Source organism: Periplaneta americana, chromosome 12 (genome assembly GCF_040183065.1).
Source record: "Periplaneta americana isolate PAMFEO1 chromosome 12, P.americana_PAMFEO1_priV1, whole genome shotgun sequence".
Classification (NCBI taxonomy): domain Eukaryota; kingdom Metazoa; phylum Arthropoda; class Insecta; order Blattodea; family Blattidae; genus Periplaneta; species Periplaneta americana.
The window spans coordinates 147482913-147502281 of record NC_091128.1 but is presented as its reverse complement, the minus strand read 5'-3'; the positions used below and the strand labels follow the sequence as shown (position 1 = coordinate 147502281).

The window sequence follows — 19369 nt, the reverse complement described above, 5'->3', positions numbered from 1 at the left end:
TTAATGCAAATAATTTATTCAATATAACACGACTGTAACTGAAAAAGTAACATTTCAAATTGGAAATATGACTAATGATTTGTTAAGTTATTTAAATAAACAACTTTTAAACTTCACTATGTTATTAAACTATAATGGCATTTTACCTTAATTGATTTGTTTCGACATGGTGTTCGTCATCTTCTAAATTCTAGTGAGGTCCCGCACTATCTTCTGGTTTCTTGTTATCTTGGAGGGCGTGTTTATGTTGTTAATATTACGTAACAAAGGGTATGTGTTCTGAAATTCAGTTCAGTGTTGAGGTTGTATTGTGTATATGTTTTGTATGTCTATAAATCATAGTTTAATATTATCATAGTGAAGTTTAAAAGTTTTTTTATTCAAAAATTTAACAGAGCATTAGTAATAAATAAGTGTTAAAAGAGTGTAATCAAGAATGATGTAAATATGAAATACATAACAATGATGTATGTGCTTTCCGTCTTTCCCTGTATATGTCATACATAGAATTAGTCAACAACATGCATAAAAATCAATGAATTCACTTCTTTGCACAGGTTGACAACGGTAATTAAATATATAAATTTATGTACACTTTATAACTTCAAAAGCTGTGTTTACCATTCACGAAAATCATATTCTAAAATACGAGGCGCACCCAGAAAGTAAGTTTTCCTATTTTTTTTTAAAAAAAAGAACACACACTTCCAGGAAAACATTTATTGGTAACAGGTACAGCAATGTATCAGTTATTTTTCAACATAGCCACCATCAGAATTGAGACACTTGTCGTATCGTGGGATCAACTTTTGTATCCCTCTGTCGTAGAACTCTGCCGCCTGTGAATGGAACCAGCATGTGACATACGTCTTCAGCTCTTCGTCATTGCCAAAACGCTCACAGGAGGACAGGAACTTCTTGAGGTGCAAGAAAACGTGAAAATTGCTGGGAGCAAGATCAGGACTGTAGGGTGGATGATCAAACAACTCCCAGCCAAATTCCGTCAAAACAGCTGCTGTGCGCCGAGCCGTATGTGGACGAGCATTGTCATGGAGGAGCACAACACCTGCAGTAAGCATTCCACGCCTAATGTTTTGAATGGCACGTCGCAATTTTCGCAGTGTTTCACAGTAACGGTCAGCGTTCACTGTTTCACCTCTTGGAAGGAAGTCAATGAGCAGAACACCATGCACATCACTTTCCGTACTGACAGCGTCTGTTTGAATTTCGTCCTGACCAGAGATCTACTATGCCACCAATGCATTGACTGCTGTTTGGTTTCCGGGGTGAAGTGCGAAATCCAAGTCTCATCGCCCGTGACGATCCTGTCGAGGAACTCGTCGCCGTCATCGTGATACCATTGCAAAATGTCAGAGCTGCTCCTAAACGTTGCATTTTGTATTCGGGTGTCAGGTTTTTCAGCACCCACCTGGCACACTTTTTTGAACAGCAGGTGCTTAGTGACAATCTCATGCAACAAGGATCGCGATATCTGCGGAAAATGGCTGCTCAGCTCCGTAATCGTGAAGCGATGGTTCTCCATGATGCACTGCCGCATCAGCTCAACACGATCATCATTGATGAGGGACGGTCGCCCACTGCGCTCTTCATCATGGACACTTTGACGACCTTCGGAAAACTGCCTACACCAGCGACGCACCATCTGCTTACTCATGATGTTCGGCCCATAGACCTGACAGAGCTGCCGATGAATTTCAATTGGCGCAATGCTTTATGCATTAAAGAATTTTATCACCGACCGAACCTCGCAGGTGGCGGGAGAAGGAATAAGAGCTTCCATTTCGGACCACTGCTGCCATGCTACTGGCACCAGGCGGGACCTGTCTGGCTGGCATATGATTGATCTGTCATAGATCTGTTACGCATGCGCAATTGACACAGCTAATTATGTTTACTTTCAAGGGGAAAAAATCGGGAAACTTACTTTCTGGATGCGCCTCATATTATAATTTTCCCATCTCACGGTATTTTCTTAACATTGTTTTGCAATTTCATTGCATATTTCTTGAGTACCGGTAATTTTGAATTTTGTGTTAATATTTTTCTATTATAAATACACATCTATATACCTGTGCACTCTGTGACATCAGATGGAAAGTCAGCTACCACATTATTGTTCACAGTAAAAACATCAAGGGCTAAGAAACTTTAAACTTTAATTAAACATTTTGTAAACATAAATTTACAAATATTTTAAAGTCACAAATACTAGATTAAACATAAGCTTTTAAACATGCACGTAGTCATTACCTATTTAGAAAAGAACACAAGTAGGTATACAAGTCAATCACAGAGGAAAGAGGAATTCAAAGCAATTGAAAGAACTTAATATTAGCAAGAATTACGATGAAATTATCCATTTGGTTTCATGAACTAATGTCTACTTACCTCTGTTTTACGGAGGTGAAAATTTAAACTTGATTATTTGCTAAGTAACTTTTTCATTTAATTACATTTTAGGTTTTTAGTTGGTCAAATAATCCAGCATTAAAGACAAGATATTCTTTCATGATGACCATAATGTAATTTATTATACCTGAATTGAAACTGTTCTCCAAGTTCTTCTGCATCTCTTGGATTTATTTCAAATATGCCGGAGAATGGAAATGGGTGTCCACCATAGGCATATTCTAAAAACAAAACAATATACAGAAGTGTAAACGTATACATATGTGTATGTGTGTAGTTACTAGAGAACAGATTTTTAGGTGCTAAAAAAAAAAGGGAGGTTTAGGACTTTATAAAATCCAAGTTCGTACTTTTAGAACTTTATATAAAATTAACAATTAATAATTTTTATTTTAGTGAATATTCCATTTTAGGTGAAATTTATGTACAGAAGTGGCAAAAACACCGGACCAACGGAATAATCAAAGTCCCCAAAATGAGCCAATGCACATGCCACGCCCGCATTCACAAGATAGCGAGTAATCTATTGAAATTTTTGTAGTTTCGACTGCTGACGTAGCCCATTTCGAAAGCCATTAGAAAATAAGCTGGTAAAATATCGCTGCAATCGAAAAGTATTGGGAATAAGTTTGAATAAAAAACAAAAAAAGTTTCCTTCCCAGGTAGGATTCAAACCACGAAAGTCTTAGTTACCAGTCTATCATGCTCTGGAGTGAACAAGGCTCTCAAATCAGCTACAATGGTCAGTCCGGTTTTTTTTTTGCCACTACTGTACACAGAACTGGTGCTGACAATGTTACTGAACTGAGGACTCAAAATTATATCAGTGAAAGAGACTGATTGCTGACTGGTCCATTTCACTTCGCATAACAGGGGTGCATTGGCATGAAAATTAATTTGTAAGCTCTCTCCTAATCTGAACAATCTATCACCCCTTTTATGCTAGATGGATTTTTCCGAACAAACTTCGGTTCCAGGAAATTAGGTAAAATTTTCTTCCCCCTCCCCAACTAATAATAATAATAATAATATTTATTAATTCTATACACTTGAGCTACATTAGGCATTGCAGCCCGAAAGAGCAGAAGCTCGTGCTCGGGCGCAGTTCAGATCAGTTATACAAAATATATCACAAAATTAAGAGAGTTCATTGAGCACAATCACATTAATAAATGGTAAAATACATACAGCATGTAATAACAGGGTCTATATACAAATAGAAAATACAGAAGTACATGAATATTAGAGTAACAATTTTTAACTCAATTAGCTTAAACAATTAAATAATTAATCTGATTTGTTTCTTAAATCTATGTGTGTTAAGTGTACTTAGCTCAGGGTAAGCTCTAATTAATGTATTATATATTTTGGGTCCAAAATTTCTGCTGTGTTTTAATCCAGCAGTTGTGTGGCATTTGGGAGTATTTAGAAAGAAACTGTAGTTTTGTCTCGTCTGGTATTCATGAGGATCAAATTTAAATTTATTGTGGTTTTTATGGAAGTAAATCAGCAATTTTTATTTATAAATTTGTTCTAGATTTGATACGCCAAATTCCTCAAAAATTAATTTTGTTGGGTAATCAAAAGGTTTATATAGACAAATTTTGATAATTCTTTTTTGGAGCAGATTTAAAGGACGGAGAGTCGATTTTGCCATTCCTCCCCAACCTAAAATACCATACTGAATTATTGATTGAAACAGAGCTAAGTACATAGTACGCAGAACATAAACAGGTAAATAAGAGCGTAGAATGGAAAATTTGTGGATTGTTTTACGCAATCTGTTACACAGAAAGGAGATATGCTTGTCCCATTTTAAATGTTGGTCAATAATAATGCCTAAATATTTAACTTGTGAGGATATACTCAAAGCGTTACATGAGCAAGTAGGTAGGTAAGACCAATATGGAATGAACTTGTCAGACCAGCATTTGTCTGTAAGACAATTTTTTTTATATTGTAAATAGCATTTTTGTAGTTTATTTTTAGCAAGTTTGCATTTTTAGTACCAGTATCTTTATTTTTAAATATAAGTAAAACACTAACAAGGCATTTTTCAGGCACAAATATAGTTATTAGGCATTTATAGGAGTTTATGATTCATCTACAGTAGGTGTTTTAGGTCCTATAGAATTTTAATAGGGAGTTCCTGTGTACATGAAACGTAAAGATATCTGAATATCGTATATATAGGATGTAGCAAACAAAATAGGTACAGAACTAGAAATCAGTTCCTTAGCAGAGATTATTTTACAACATAATTCAACTTTGCAAGAAATGTGTAATAATTTTGCCTGGAGACCTCTATCAGGGACAGGGTTCTTTCACATGCCATAAATCTGCAACATAGGCTTATAGCTTCATTTCCTTCCTAGACGAAACCAACTAAGAATTTTATTGTCCCTTGAACACGAATAATCATCGGCCAAGTTTGAACTCACTAACCTGGGATGTAATAACTAGTATAATATTCACTAGACCACAGGCCACAATTTATGTGTGTATGTGTGTGTGTGTTGCTGTATTGAGGAAATTGGATGTCAATGTTTTCACAGTCATGGAGGCCAATCTCTCACCAACTGCACTACAATACTACCAATTCAACGGATACTCCTTCCACCTTCTGGCTAAACACAGGTAAGTTGCGAGTGCAACTTGGGAGTCAGCAACCACCTCACTGCACACTTTACAAAGATGATAGAGATGGGTGACAATGTAGATGTTCTTCTTAAGATTAATTTTCTTGGCTGTAAATTTACTGAAAACATAAACGGAAGCTCCATTCATAATTAAGAAACCCTTGGCCAAGGGGTAACAATGGAGGACTGGAGACTGGCACGAAATGTTTCCACAGTATCAAAAATTAAATGGGCGGTAAATAAAATCAGCGCATATATATCGGTGAATGGGAGAAGAGTACGGGACAGAAGAAGATATCAGATGATAGATGACATTAAAGGTGCGGTCACACGTCGATACTTTTGCAGCGCTGCAGTACAAAAAACTGCGCAACTCTTGTACTGCGACGTGTGAACAACAGTGCAACCCGAAAAGTAGCGGCTGCCAAACCTGCTGCCCGCTACTTTTCCATGCTGCGCGCAGCTTAAAAGTAGCGACGTGTGAACAGGGTTCTCAGGGTTGCAGCCGTAGCATTTTTGATATCGGTTTTGTTGAAACTTTTGCTGTGGTTGCAACCAGTGTTACCACCCAAATGTGCCAATGATAGCCTACTTTTATTGTTTGGATATATTTTAATGTTAAATGTGATGAAAATAAATTATTTGTAACAGTTATTAAATACACAACATAGTCTGAGCATACGATATAATTCATTTTTTTAATTTTTCGTAGCGTAGTTCCAAACAGGAGGGTTGCCAACATTGATTACGTGAATATACTGTTGGTTATCATTTAAGTATATAGGCGTTTTTTAAAGCTTTATAGTAAAAATAATGTCAATTTCTGAATACTAGATACGACAGAAAAGCAAATAATAGATAAGGAAGCTTTCACATGAGTTTCTTAATAATGCGAACATAACCACAAAATGTATATTGAGAAGTCAACACAGAGATGGAAACCTGCAGCATGACTGCGGCTGCAAAAGTTGCACCTTGTGTGTGAACAGACTCGCAACCTCCAGTTGCAACTTTTGCTGCACTCGGGTTGCGCAGCACGAAAAGTAGCGTGCAGCGTGCTACTTTTGGCTTATGTGTGAACATGACACGCAGCTTTTGCAGCTGCAGTACAAAAGTTGCGCAGCAAAAGTAGCAACGTGTGACCGTACCTTAAGATATATGGATCACATGCGGGGACTAAGAGAAAGGCAGAAAATAGGAAAGATTGGAGAATGCTGGGTTTGCAGTGGGCAGAATATTATGAATGTTTGTACAGCAGTGTGTCTTCATATAACCTTAAACATATTTTCCAATTATCCGGAAAAATCAGTTATCCGACACTGGCTTTGTCTCACAGTTGCCGGATATGAGGAATTCTACTGTAACAGTTTACAACCAATACACTGTTTATTGAGTATTGTAAAATGTATTATAGAAAATAAAATCCTTACCTGTGCCATAGATTTCTACCCCTGAATGGAAGACACCTAGTCCAAGAGATGTTGTATATTCATTAATCCAATACTGAAAAGAGCATGACATAAGTAATTAACACGCAGATTACCTCGTTCTAATTGCACAAGTGAGCAACTTTATGTACTTAAGGGTAATTATAAATGTGACTAACACAAAATAATTTTAAAATATAAAATTATCAGAGAGATACATTTTTACTACTCCACATGCACAGTTTAACACAACACCGTCACAAAAAAGATCTACAAATATTATTAAAAAATTCATAAACTGTATGGAAATCAGATCAGGTCTGTGAAAATAGAGGCAGCTGAAAAGATTACTTAAAAAATTCACAATTCAAATATCCAGAAAGTTCTGTCTTTAACATTAACTAGCATATGAAATATAAATTGCAAGCCTATAAAAGAAAAACTTAACAAATCAAAATAAAATTAGAATATAATATTACAACAGCAATTAAGAATTTATATTAAGTAGCATTCAGATGCACTGTCACTGAAATTATATTTCTGTGACTACTATCAAGAATATCATCTAATGAATCCGCTCACACAATGTACTTGCATACTTTCACTCTGTCCTAACATATGGTGTATTATATTTTAGGGAAATTCGTCTAATACTTACTTACTTCTGGTTCACTGCCACCCTCACATAAGCCCGCCATCGATCCCTATCCTGAGCAAGATTAATCCAGTCTCTATAATCATATCCCACCTCCCTCAAATCCATTTTAATATTATCCTCCCATCTACGTCTTGGCCTTTCCAAAAGTCTTTTTCCCTCTGGTCTCCCAACTAACACTCTATATACTTTCTGGATTCACCCACACATGCTACATGCCCCATCTGGATTTAATGTTCATAATTATGTCAGGTGAAGAATACAATGCGTGCAGTTCTGCATTGTGTACCTTTCTTCCTTTCTCCTGTAACGTCATCCCTCTCAGCCCCAAATATTTTCCTAACAACCTTATTCTCAAAAACCCTTAATCTTTGTTCCTCTCTCAAAGGGAGAGTCCAAATTTCACAATTAGACAGAACAACCAGTAATATAACTGTTTTATAAATTCGTCTAATGCAATTCAAATATTTAAATTACAAAATAGAGCTATTAGGGACATGGGCCAAGTGTCTCGAACCACTAGCTGTAAATCATTCTTTTTAAAAAAAAAAAAAAAAAAAAACTTATTCTACCTTCACCTTATATACATAGGTGACACGCATGCACACACACACACACACACACACACGCACAAATTCTGCCAAATGGCAGGTCTTTCACTGCAAATCCAGCATTCTCCAATCTTCCTATTTTCTATCTTCCTCTTAGTCTTTACATATGATCTACATATCTTAATGTCGTCTATCATCTGATATCTTTTTCTATTCCGAACTCTTCTCCCATTCACCATTCCTTCCAATGCTCCCTTCAGTAGTAGACAGTTTCTTCTCAGTCAGTGACCCAGCCAATTCCTTTTTCTCTTCCTGATCAGTTAAGCATAATTTTTTCTTCACCCACTCTTTCCAACACATCTTCATTTTTTATTCTGTCTGTCCATTTCACATGCTCCATTCTTCTCCATATCCACATTTCAAATGCTTCTAGTCGCTTCTCTTCACTTTGTCGTAATGTCCACGTTTCTCCTCCATATAATGCCACACTCCACACAAAGCACGTCACTAGCCCTTTCCTTGGTTTTTTATTGGGTTATTTTACGACGTTCTTCTCCCAGAGGTCCACAGAAGATGTTCCTTTTTCTATTAAAAGCTTCCTTTGCCATTGCTATCCTCCTTCTGACTTCCTGGCAGCAGCTCATGTTACTGCTTATAGTACACCCCAAGTATTTGAAGCTATCCACTTGCTCTGCAACCTCATTTAGTATTCGCACGTTTACCTCTTCACTTTTCTTCCAACAACCATAGTCTCTGTCTTGTTTCCATTTATCTTCATTGCATACTGTTTACAGCTGTCATTTAGCGCCAGTAGCATATCCCTTAGCATCGTCTCTTCTTCTGCTAACAATGCCATACCATCAGCAAATCTTATCTACTTTATTCTTCTTCTTCCTCCTACTATCACCCCTCCCATGTTCTGAGAAGAGTTCTTCACTAAATTCTCCAAGTAGATGTTGAACAGGATGGGTGATAAAGGGCATTCTTTGGTGATAATGTCAGTAAAATGAGTCCATGCCAGATGTCACCCAACATTTGCTCTTAATGGAAAACCCCGGAAAAAAACTCAATCAGGATTGGAACCCAGGCCCACTCGTTTCACAGTCAGGCATGCTAACCGTTACTCCAATTTTGGGTAGTTGTAAAAGTTATTTTCGAAATAATTTATTTTCATGATTTCCACAAAAACTTTTCAACATGACCCTCATGTATTTCTACATTCATACAAAATAAGACAAAATTATGGTCAGGTAGGTATAGCAGTAATAAAATTTTGGACTAAAATGTAATGCTACACATCCTTAATTCCTTAATACCATATAATTTGTTCTTATTTAATCAAAGTTTTACAGTCATGTTTGTTATTAAACACATTTCTTATATATGTCACTCTAACAATTACAACATATTTACAGTTTCTACTGTAGAATTATAAATTATTTTCAATATTGATAACTCACCATGTCATATACGTTGAGTATGACAGGTTCCCTAGCCATCTTGGGGATGAGTTCCTCCGTCTCGGTGGGGAATCCCAGACAACTGGGGAATGGGAGGTTGCAACCAATTCCAGAAGGAAACATTCAACAAACGGGTAGAGTTTTGTAGTCCAGCATGCCCCTCTCTCCAACAACCTATAAATGAACACCATACTTCAAGTCATATTATTTGTTAATTTAGATTCATGTAACTCTTGATGCATCAAATTATTGCAACGACGACCACCTATAGTACTGTCGTCATATTATGTTTATTAGCAATTATTTTTTCATGGATACAACGTAGGTTGGGATCTGTATAGACAAACCAAATCGATTCAATAGAAAAGGTCCAACGCAAGGCAGCAAAATATTCAAAATGGGGAAGGGACATGGTGAGGAGATAGTAAAAGATTTAGGGTGGGAACCTCCCAAATCAAGGTGACAGAAAAACCAGACTCACCGCATTGTTTAAGGCACAAATGGGACATAAAGCATGGACCGATATCAATGCTAGATTAGCAACACCATCATACTTAGGAAGGGCTGATCATATTAGGAAGTTTAAATGTAGAGAACAAAGAACAGATGTGGCAAAATTTTCCTTTGTTAACCGCACAATAGTAGACTGTAACAGCTTACCTGCAGCAATCTTTCAGGGCGGTCCTCTTAAAATCAATACATTCAAGGAAAGGTTGAGAAGATTAGACTGAAAATGTAATTGGAGATGCAGTGTAATTATTTAAGTTGTGTCATGTAACTAATTGAGTTGTTATATAATTAATTAAGTTGATATGTAATTAAGATTATATGTAATTTAGTTGATATGTAATTAAATTAGGGTGATATGTAATTAATTAAGATGATATGTAATTAATTAAGGTGAGATGTAATTATTTAAATTGGTAATAGTTGGGTGAAATAGTAGTACTTATAAGTTAGATTTACTTTTGTTTATTGTAGGCGTTATTATAGAATAGTTTTTATTTATAGTCCTAGGTTTATTGCATCTAATATTTATAGATTTACGTTTATTTTATTTCATTTCTGTAATTGTAATTATTGTATATTATATATCACTGCCACTGGCTGTATACCCAATTGTAGTGTTAATAAATACATACATAATACAATGTAAAAGTAAATCCATGCATCTTAAATTTCCTATCAACTGAACTGCTCTGAAACAAAATCAGCAGTACTGAAGAAATGTGTGGTTAGCATGATCATCTCCCATGATCCATAGCTGGCTTGCTTATCGGATTTTTCTACCTACTGTAGCTCCCCAAATTCATCATGATGCTGGGTGGGCACTGATCCCATACACTGGCCGAAATTTCATGAGAAAATTTCCTCTCTCACGAAGAGTCGAACTAGCACTTATTTCGAACACCACTTAATGATAAACATGGCATTGAGGGAGGTTCAAGAACTCCTAATAAGGAATGAACTGGCTTTGTGACATATGAACGTGATCAGTAGTTGGGCTGGCATTATCTTCTGTTAAGAAATTCTATATTGAAGTGACAATTGCATTCTTTTTGAGCCATCAGGTCCAGCCCCCTCATTTTTGTACTGAAACAAGGTATTATGAAAAGTCAAATTAAGCTTCAACCTGAGTTGAACAAAGAAAAAAAAAACCAATGGGTTCTATTTCTTCATAAAAAGATAACTCTTGGAAGAAATCAAGCACAAAATGTAATCTATTTACAAAAGAAAAGTAAACTGTCCAAATTGATCAATAATTCAATAAGCTAAATAATCTGGACTAGTACTTTAATATTGCTACAGCATACTAAGTTGATCATCAATATTTTCGATACTTCTGTACCCATGATACTTTGGAACATAAAAATTTAAATTATGGTTTATGTAATGACGCTCACAACTGTCGAGGTTATATCAGCATCGCCATGTGCCGGTATTCTGTCCCGCAGGAGTTCTTTTACATGCTAGTAAATCTACTGACATGAGCCTGTCGCATTTAAGCACACTTAAAGGCCATCGACCTGAGCCGGAATCGAACCCACAACCTCAACTTTGGAATATAACTCAATAAGCTAAATAATCTGGACTAGTACTTTAATATTGCTATAGCATTATTAGAGTTGGTCCTCAATACTTTCGATACTTCAGTACCCATGATACTTTGGAATATCAAGAGCAATTGATGCCTTTGGGAAAAAGACCTTATGATTTTTCAAAACTTCTTAGTTTCTGTGTTTATTTATTTTAATTTCAGTGATGATTAGACTTCCACTACATTAAAATTTATGGAACCATGTGGTATATGTATCTCTGTTCTGCATTTTATTTTACAGAGATTTGTTGTCTTTTCCACGATTCACAAATATTTTATAGCAGCAAGTTGTAAAATAATCCCCACTCCCGGTAAATAAAAAATTTCAATAGCCCCTGTAGTACAATTGGAAAATTCCTCAGTAAATTTTAATTTTGTCCTTTAAATGTGCATAAATTTGATCCAAACAAATATATCATTTTGTTCTGTAAAGGAATTTTAGAATGTTACATTTGTTAAAATAAAATTTCTGCACATTTACAGGACAAAATAAAAATGATTACTATCATTTATCATAATAATACACTGCTCTCTTAAACTGACTGAGCACATTGGGTATTAAAGCAATGGCTTTCCCAAAACATGCTATGAAATGTTTCATATAAAATACTTATCTCGAAAAGGAAGCAAAAACGAGCAAAATTATATTTAAATTTTTTGTTTGAAATATTTCAAAGAATAACCCCCTGAAATTAATGACATTACTTAAGGTTCATCCTGTATGTTGAACAGCGTAGAAGTGCAATATGACTAGCAGCTGTCTTACTTATTCATGTTATAAATCACCCTCAACAAAGGTTTGGACACTAATGGATCAGTTGTGGTGGTCCTAATGCATGACCAGCAAAAGCACCTGAACTAATACCACTAAACTATACTAGGTGAAAGGGGAGGGGCATAATTATAAAAGTTTAGTGAATGAGAGGCCTGTTAAAACTCTTTTCAAACTTGTCCATATTATTGCAGCCTGTAGAGCAGTGAATGTTGTTTGTGTAACGTTATGTCCTATGATCAATCACACTCCTCACACTCTCACTATCTTAGTAAAGAGACCTTACTACCCATGAGTTCTCTATCTCAAGACATCAAAATACTTCATTCAAACACCCATTAAAGTTTGCCATAAGAGTTTATTTACACTGAGTATACTATATAGTCACATAGAGTCGATGGCAATTGGGAAGGCGGTTGTCTGCTTGCGTTTGCATCGAGAGAGACAGATAGAGAGAGCAAGGCAGCGTACAACATTGCCACATCGTATTTCACGCGCATGTGTAATACAAATAGCGCAGGAGAGAATTTAAATGATCAAAAGACAATAATGACCTTTAGCCGTTGATTACTGTAAGCATGACATCAAACATAAACTCTTTCCTTCACTAATAATATTCTTTGCACGGTTCTCAATCCCACACCACATGCTTCTGCAGTCATTTCTTGCGCATTGGCAACGTTGCAGCCAGCATCAAGATGGCCGGCAGCGTTCTGCTCGTCAACATTTTAAAAATAATTATACACCTTAAAAACTATTTTCCGCGCCTGCCTGTGCAATACTTGTCTTTTCACAGTCTCTTATTCCATTTATTTATCTTACACATACACACACACACACACACACAGTAAATGTTAGTTTTACTTATTCAATGTATTGAAACACTCACACATGAACAAACGAACTCTGGAAGTCCTTGTTACAGATTGATTCCGATTGGTTCTCCTGTACAAACTTATGACGTCACATGTCAGAAATGCTACAGCGCATAGGAGCCGACCGCCTTCCGAATTGCCGTTTAGTGTAGCTAAATCAAATTTACCGCTATTGTGATGACGAGCATACAATTTCGTATCTACACACAACAATGAAAAATCTGAATTTAAATACTATTATAGTCACAATCATGCCATGGTATGAAAGAAAAATTACACAACCTCGAGCGGGAATCGAACCTACGACTTCCTGTTCTCCGGTCAGGCGCTCTACCACTGAGCTATCGAGTTCGTCTCACGCCAAAGGCTTGGAATTATCCTTTCATACTGACGACTCTGTTGTAGAGTACTGTCCATAGTGTCTGATCTAGTCAGCACTGCTTATGGGTGTGAAGGAACTTTTACAAATGTAATCTTCATCGTAAGATGATGAAACTTTTACAAATGTAATCTTCATCGTAAGATGATGAAACTTTTACAAATGTAATCTTCATCGTAAGATGATGAAACTTTTACAAATGTAATCTTCATCGTAAGATGATGAAACTTTTACAAATGTAATCTTCATCGTAAGATGAAGATTACATTTGTAAAAGTTTCTTCACACCCATAAGCAGTGCTGACTAGATCAGACGCTATGGACAGTATCTACAACAGAGTCGCCAGTATGAAAGGATAATTCCAAGCCTTTGGCGTGAGACGAACTCGATAGCTCAGTGGTAGAGCGCCTGACCGGAGAACAGGAAGTCGTACGTTCGATTCCCACTCGAGGTTGTGTAATTTTTCTTTCATACCATGGCATGATTGTGACTATAATAGTATTTAAATTCATTAATATGTCACATCAACGGACGTATATACGTCACCAAACATCGTAAGATGAAGATTACAAATGAAAAATCTATTAAAATAAACGATTCTATCATGAACAGTACAGCAAGAACATACAGTCAACAACAAAACTATACTTAATCATAATGTAAAAACAAATTAGGGCCTACTACAGTTAAAATACTATAAGGCAGAAGAAGGTTCTTTATAAAATGTCAATCTCATACTTCAACACAAAAGATGACTCACCAATTCTTCACATAGAAACAGTCCCAAGTTTCAAAGAACTTGAAATAAAGTCCGAGAGCCAATGGTAATCATTTACAGTTTCTGATTAACTTAGGACACCCAGTCAGAGCAACCATACTCACTTCATTAACTGACGTGGAAACAGCATGTTTCAACACAAAGGGAAAAGCACAAATAATATCTATACTCAAACAAAAAGGTCCCTCTAACCCAGAGAGTAAAGTCATCGACCTATCTTATCACTAACAAGTAATATATGCAAATTAGCAAAAAGAATGACAGTAAAAAAGATTAAACTAATAATTTATTACCTGAAAAGCAGCAAAATCACTCACCCTGAACAACTCAAATTCTGCCAACACAGATACCGGTACACCACAAACCAAATCTACTTCATTCAAGCATTGTTTTATAGGAAAATAACATCTGTAATTGTCCTTGCACATTTCAAAGTAGCAGCATATCACTAAGCATGGAATGAAAAGCTGATAGACTTATTCAAAAAGTATACAGGGTGATTCAAAACTTGTATGACAGAAGAATATGGTAGACAGAGGGTACTAAAGTCTGTGTGATGCAGGGGCGAATGTTAGTCACAAAAGGCTTGCTATTTTATTCATAGGGGAAGATGGGAGGATATAATAATTCATAATTAATAAAAATAATCAGACCCACATAGCCTAAATAATTTATTTTATAATTATGAAATCATTATGAGTCATATTCGCTTATCAGATGTAGAAGTTCGATATAATATAACAAACGCGCCCAACAAAACAGTTTATTTAGTTTTTTCGACCCTGCCAACCAATGCATATTGTTGTATTGAGCTGCACTGAACAAGCGCACATATTCTCTATAATGTCTGTCTTCTCTTGAATAGTCCTTCGGGAAAATGGATTTAATAATAAGGTTTCAATAACACGCAATTCCGAACTCACTGCAATACTTCAAATTAAAGTTTAAGAATTAATAGGCCTAATACATGCAGCAGCTAACACATACATTCCACTCATACAATTACATTGCACTCGCAAATCACAGCACATTCCCACTGTCAATACTGCTCTGTGTAACGTTAAATAGTCGTTGGTGTAGCTCTCGGACCAGAGCTTCAAACAACACATAACTGAAGCATGTGCGCCTAGGACGGACTAAGGAGGAAGGCACTTGCGCGCGCATCATATTCTCGCTATTTCTATGTCTTTCCTGTAGCTCCGAGAAACGAGCAAGCATTGCGATACTTGCGGTGTGCAACCTGCGGATGGTATTACGCCTATACAATGTTCCAAAAATCAAAATAAATTTCAATATACGTAATTCCATTTTGAGAAATACACATTCTACGAAAATATTGGGCTTGCACAGCAAGCATAGCATGCCCTGAGAAATCGCCCCTGGTGCGATGTGTCTTGTCTCACTGTGAAAAGAGAGAGAAAGGAGATATGTCTTACTTCGTCTGTATTGTTATGGCAATGGGGGGAGTGGAGCAATGCCGTCCATCCATCCAGTGGTGGAAGGGACTAGTTGATACATTTTGTAGCGCAAAATAAAATTACAAAATATCTCTCTTCCTACTATGTAGTTCCGTCACTGAGCTTGTCTTTCAAGAAATTGAGTTCCGGTAGCCTGTACAATAACAAGAATTTGAAAGGAATCCTGAAAATTTACAACCCTCCTATAATCTCCACCCTCATTTGAAGGGACTTGGTTTTATTGCTACCTTACCAGGTATAATACAAATATTTTTCATTAAGCAATGTCCTATCTTGCACCAGTATGGCGCTACACTTGTTTTAGTGTTGTGGCTGTTTGCCATGTTGCGCTTGTTTGTTGTTGCTATGCACATTGATGCATCATTGTCTCAGTCCACATGTCATGGCAAGTCACCTAAAGAGAGAGAAATTACAAGGACTTTCTGGAAAACACCGTGCCCATTTTATTGAAAAGGTACCGCTTGCAGTACACACCAGAATATGGTTCCAGCATGACGGAACTCCTGCGCACTTCAGTCTTGCGGCAAGGCAACAGCAGACTGCAACATTTGGTGAGAGATGGATTGTTTATCAAGAAAAAGTCAAGTGGATTAAGATCTGGTGATCTTGCTGGCCATGGGACGGGACCTTGATAGCCAATCCGTCACCAACAAAAACTTGGCTAAACTAGAGAGTAGGTACTTTCTTTCGTACTCTGCTTATACACCTTCAACTGTTTTCAGATGTTTATTCAGTCTTACCAACATAACCTAGGGTGACAATACGAAAATTTCACGCTAATGTACATCTGCAATTTTTACGTTACCGGTAATTTTGTTACTTTACTTTTGGTTAGATCTCGTTTAGGCTTTTCGTATGCCTTGCATATACGAATCAGTGACAGGTTAGGTTAGTATAGGACTTTTTAGTATTCCTTGCATATACTCAAAATTGTCTATACCTGTCTTTTTAAAGATGGGACATGACATTAGCATTACGATCAGAAAAACACCTGAATGTCACATAGCGTGGTAGGCCTGTTGCTATGGTAACAACGGTCGAGTTGCCAAACAGCCAAAGTTACAGTTTCTACATGGTGAGTACTCAATAGCTCTATTGGCAACATTTATTGTGTACACAATGTTAGCACTGATACGTTTCGTCTTTCATTCTATGTCGATTTTTGTGTATGTGTTTTTTTTTTGTCTTCACTTCAATAATTGTCAATGAATGTTTTAACATCCCATTTAACATCAACTGCTAGTTCCGATCAGCTAACAGCATGATAGTCCATATTGGCAACATAGCGCTGTAGTTCCAAGCTCGGCCGCTTAAGCATCATGTCCCATTTAAAAAAAAAAAGAGGTATAAGAATGTGTCCTTTCTTGCTGTCTGCCTTCCTTTGGTAACGCTATTGTAAATATTGACCCAAAGGTTACATTATGTTAAGTTAGATTAGTTTAGCTTAGAAAACGTCAAGGCCTTCTATCCTGGCCTTTCTCGCAGACACGAGAAGATTCAGATGGCAGTGATCGAGTTCGGGGATTTTTAAGCCCTGGGAAAGGCTGACGATGTTTTTTAGTGATGTCAGTAATGATGGTAATGACGGATATAAAAAAACGGTGTAATGGTGCGAAAATTGTGTTTATTTCGTTATTATTTGTTCTGTTGGTATTTGCTAGGAGACGTAGTTCTTTGTTTTCTTACACCATGCGACCGTGAAAGCTAAGATGCACTAAAATGTCGTCTGCTGGAGTATCCAATGAGAAACGACACTGCAGTGCTGTAATATTCATCATACACATTTCCTTCCATAGTCTACAGTAAATAAAGACTAATATTTTCCCGAACCAAAATCATAATGAACGTTCATGTAAATATAGAGAGACTAATAAGTTCCCTCACTAAAAGCGTAGGAGGCGAGTACTGTGACAAAGTTAGGTTAGGTTAGTTGAGGGGATAACTGACAGAAGGCGAAATTTCCCTTTATTAACAACGTTACAATTTTTCAAATGTTATCAATATTACTTCTACGACTTCCGATAGAGATCGCTGTAATAGAATGAGTCTTACACAACCAATCACAACATACTTAATGGAACTCATCCTTGTTTCCTTTATAATTCTATGAAAGAAACTTCGAACTACTATATTTCGGGCGGAGAAGTGGGTCTCACACGTTCCAAGAGGAAGTATCTCTCTCCAGACAACGCTCTTACATGCACTTTATACTCGGATATTTACTTCCTTAATTGTTATAACTTCTGGGTGAATGTTACTTATGTCCCGCCCACTATGGAGACATAGGCTAGTTTTACACTAAACATATTTAGTATAACTTGTTGCCGACCTCCACCCCTAACAGCGCCAGTCCTTATATACCCGTCAGTCAAGGCCTTCTGAGAAATAAAAGCAATTGACAATACATATCTCAGTCATGACAACCTCATAAAATATACTATCAATTGAATAATCGATCTTGCTATGTATAAGATAATATTATAATAACTGATTTTCTTTGCATCTTTTTAACTCATCATATTAAACAGAGAAATGGAATAACTTCACAAAGCACAAATTAATAAATAAATCACGCTTAATAAATTAAATTTACACAATTCTACTATACATAACATAACCTCATATAATACCTTTCATATAATGCTACACACCTAATCTATCCTAACCTAACCTAACATAACCTCATATAATACTATACACCTAATCTAACATAACCTAACCTTTCATATAATGCTACACACCTAATCTACCCTAACCCTATGTTGCTCCCAATGTGCATGATTGTTAACTTATAAAAACAAATGAAAATTAACATGGCATATAAACACTATTTGAAGAAAGATAGGAGATATTAAGTAATATTCATCGCTCCTAACGATCTTTGGATGGGCAATAACAATGAAATATGTATAAAATAAAAATTACATAACAGGTGAGCGTATAAAAACAGTAAGTAGAATCATACCTGATTAATAAGCTCAAATTACTCCGGTTTAGTGTAAGAGTGGTCTATATCTAACGATGTCTCCCAGCAAATTACTTAGTTATTTAAAAACAAAAAAATCGTGTTAGGAGACTGAATTTGTGAATTTTCTCTGAAACTTTCCAAATATCTGTAGGCAGTCTTTTACATTAGATTGCCGAAAATTGGTTTATAGCGCATTGGCAGTGATAAAAGTGTGAAATATTCGTTCAGTGGGCGGTGGATACTCTACATTGACCATTTTTTTTCTCGCTAGAAACCACCACATATTCACTTCCATTACGACGCACCTCCAATTCAAACGTACTTTGCTACATTTTCCAACGATTTTTTTTCCTTCAAACGTATCGCTATAAAATCCTTACATTTTCAACTCCATCTCCACAAGAAATCCCTATAAATTCAACGATTGGTCAAACTTCGATATCTCTCCACACTACACAAGAGAGAAAACGTACTTAAAACATTGAAAACTTGGTTTACATCCCTCGACCTCAGGTCACATGTATAGCCCCTCAAGTAACCCTCTAACCTTGTCACATACCTCGGCCTCTAGTTAGTCCCTCATTTAATCCAGGATAAATTTCAGAACACGGATTCCTTCCTTTTCCTCTTACTTCAAAATTCCAACCTTGTGCACAAAAAATAAATTGGCACTGAAAAGTGCCTTTTCGTAAGCATGATGATGCGCATTTGACAAACGCAGACAAACCTGCTCTTTTTAGTATTTTGAGATATAATTGTCTGTGAGGAATCCGCATACTGAAATTTTCCCAAGTCCTAATTCGTTGTCCAATAAGTGTACGAACTAACCAAAACTAAATACAATGATCATATGGGTGT

General features: G+C 36.3%; 1 protein-coding gene across 2 annotated transcripts in view; it reads right to left on the bottom strand.

The window, feature by feature from the left end:
* The window catches only part of LOC138710967 (deubiquitinase DESI2), a 57428-nt gene that overhangs the window by 37492 nt on the left and 567 nt on the right, over window positions 1-19369 (bottom strand). For both annotated transcript variants that reach the window (XM_069842206.1, XM_069842205.1), the window contains exons 3-5: window positions 9163-9336; window positions 6500-6572; window positions 2558-2651 (exon numbers count right to left, since the gene is read on the bottom strand). In XM_069842206.1, coding sequence (XP_069698307.1) covers window positions 2558-2651; window positions 6500-6572; window positions 9163-9285 — 290 coding nt within the window. In that variant the 5' untranslated portion in view covers window positions 9286-9336. The remainder of the gene's footprint in view (window positions 1-2557; window positions 2652-6499; window positions 6573-9162; window positions 9337-19369) is intronic.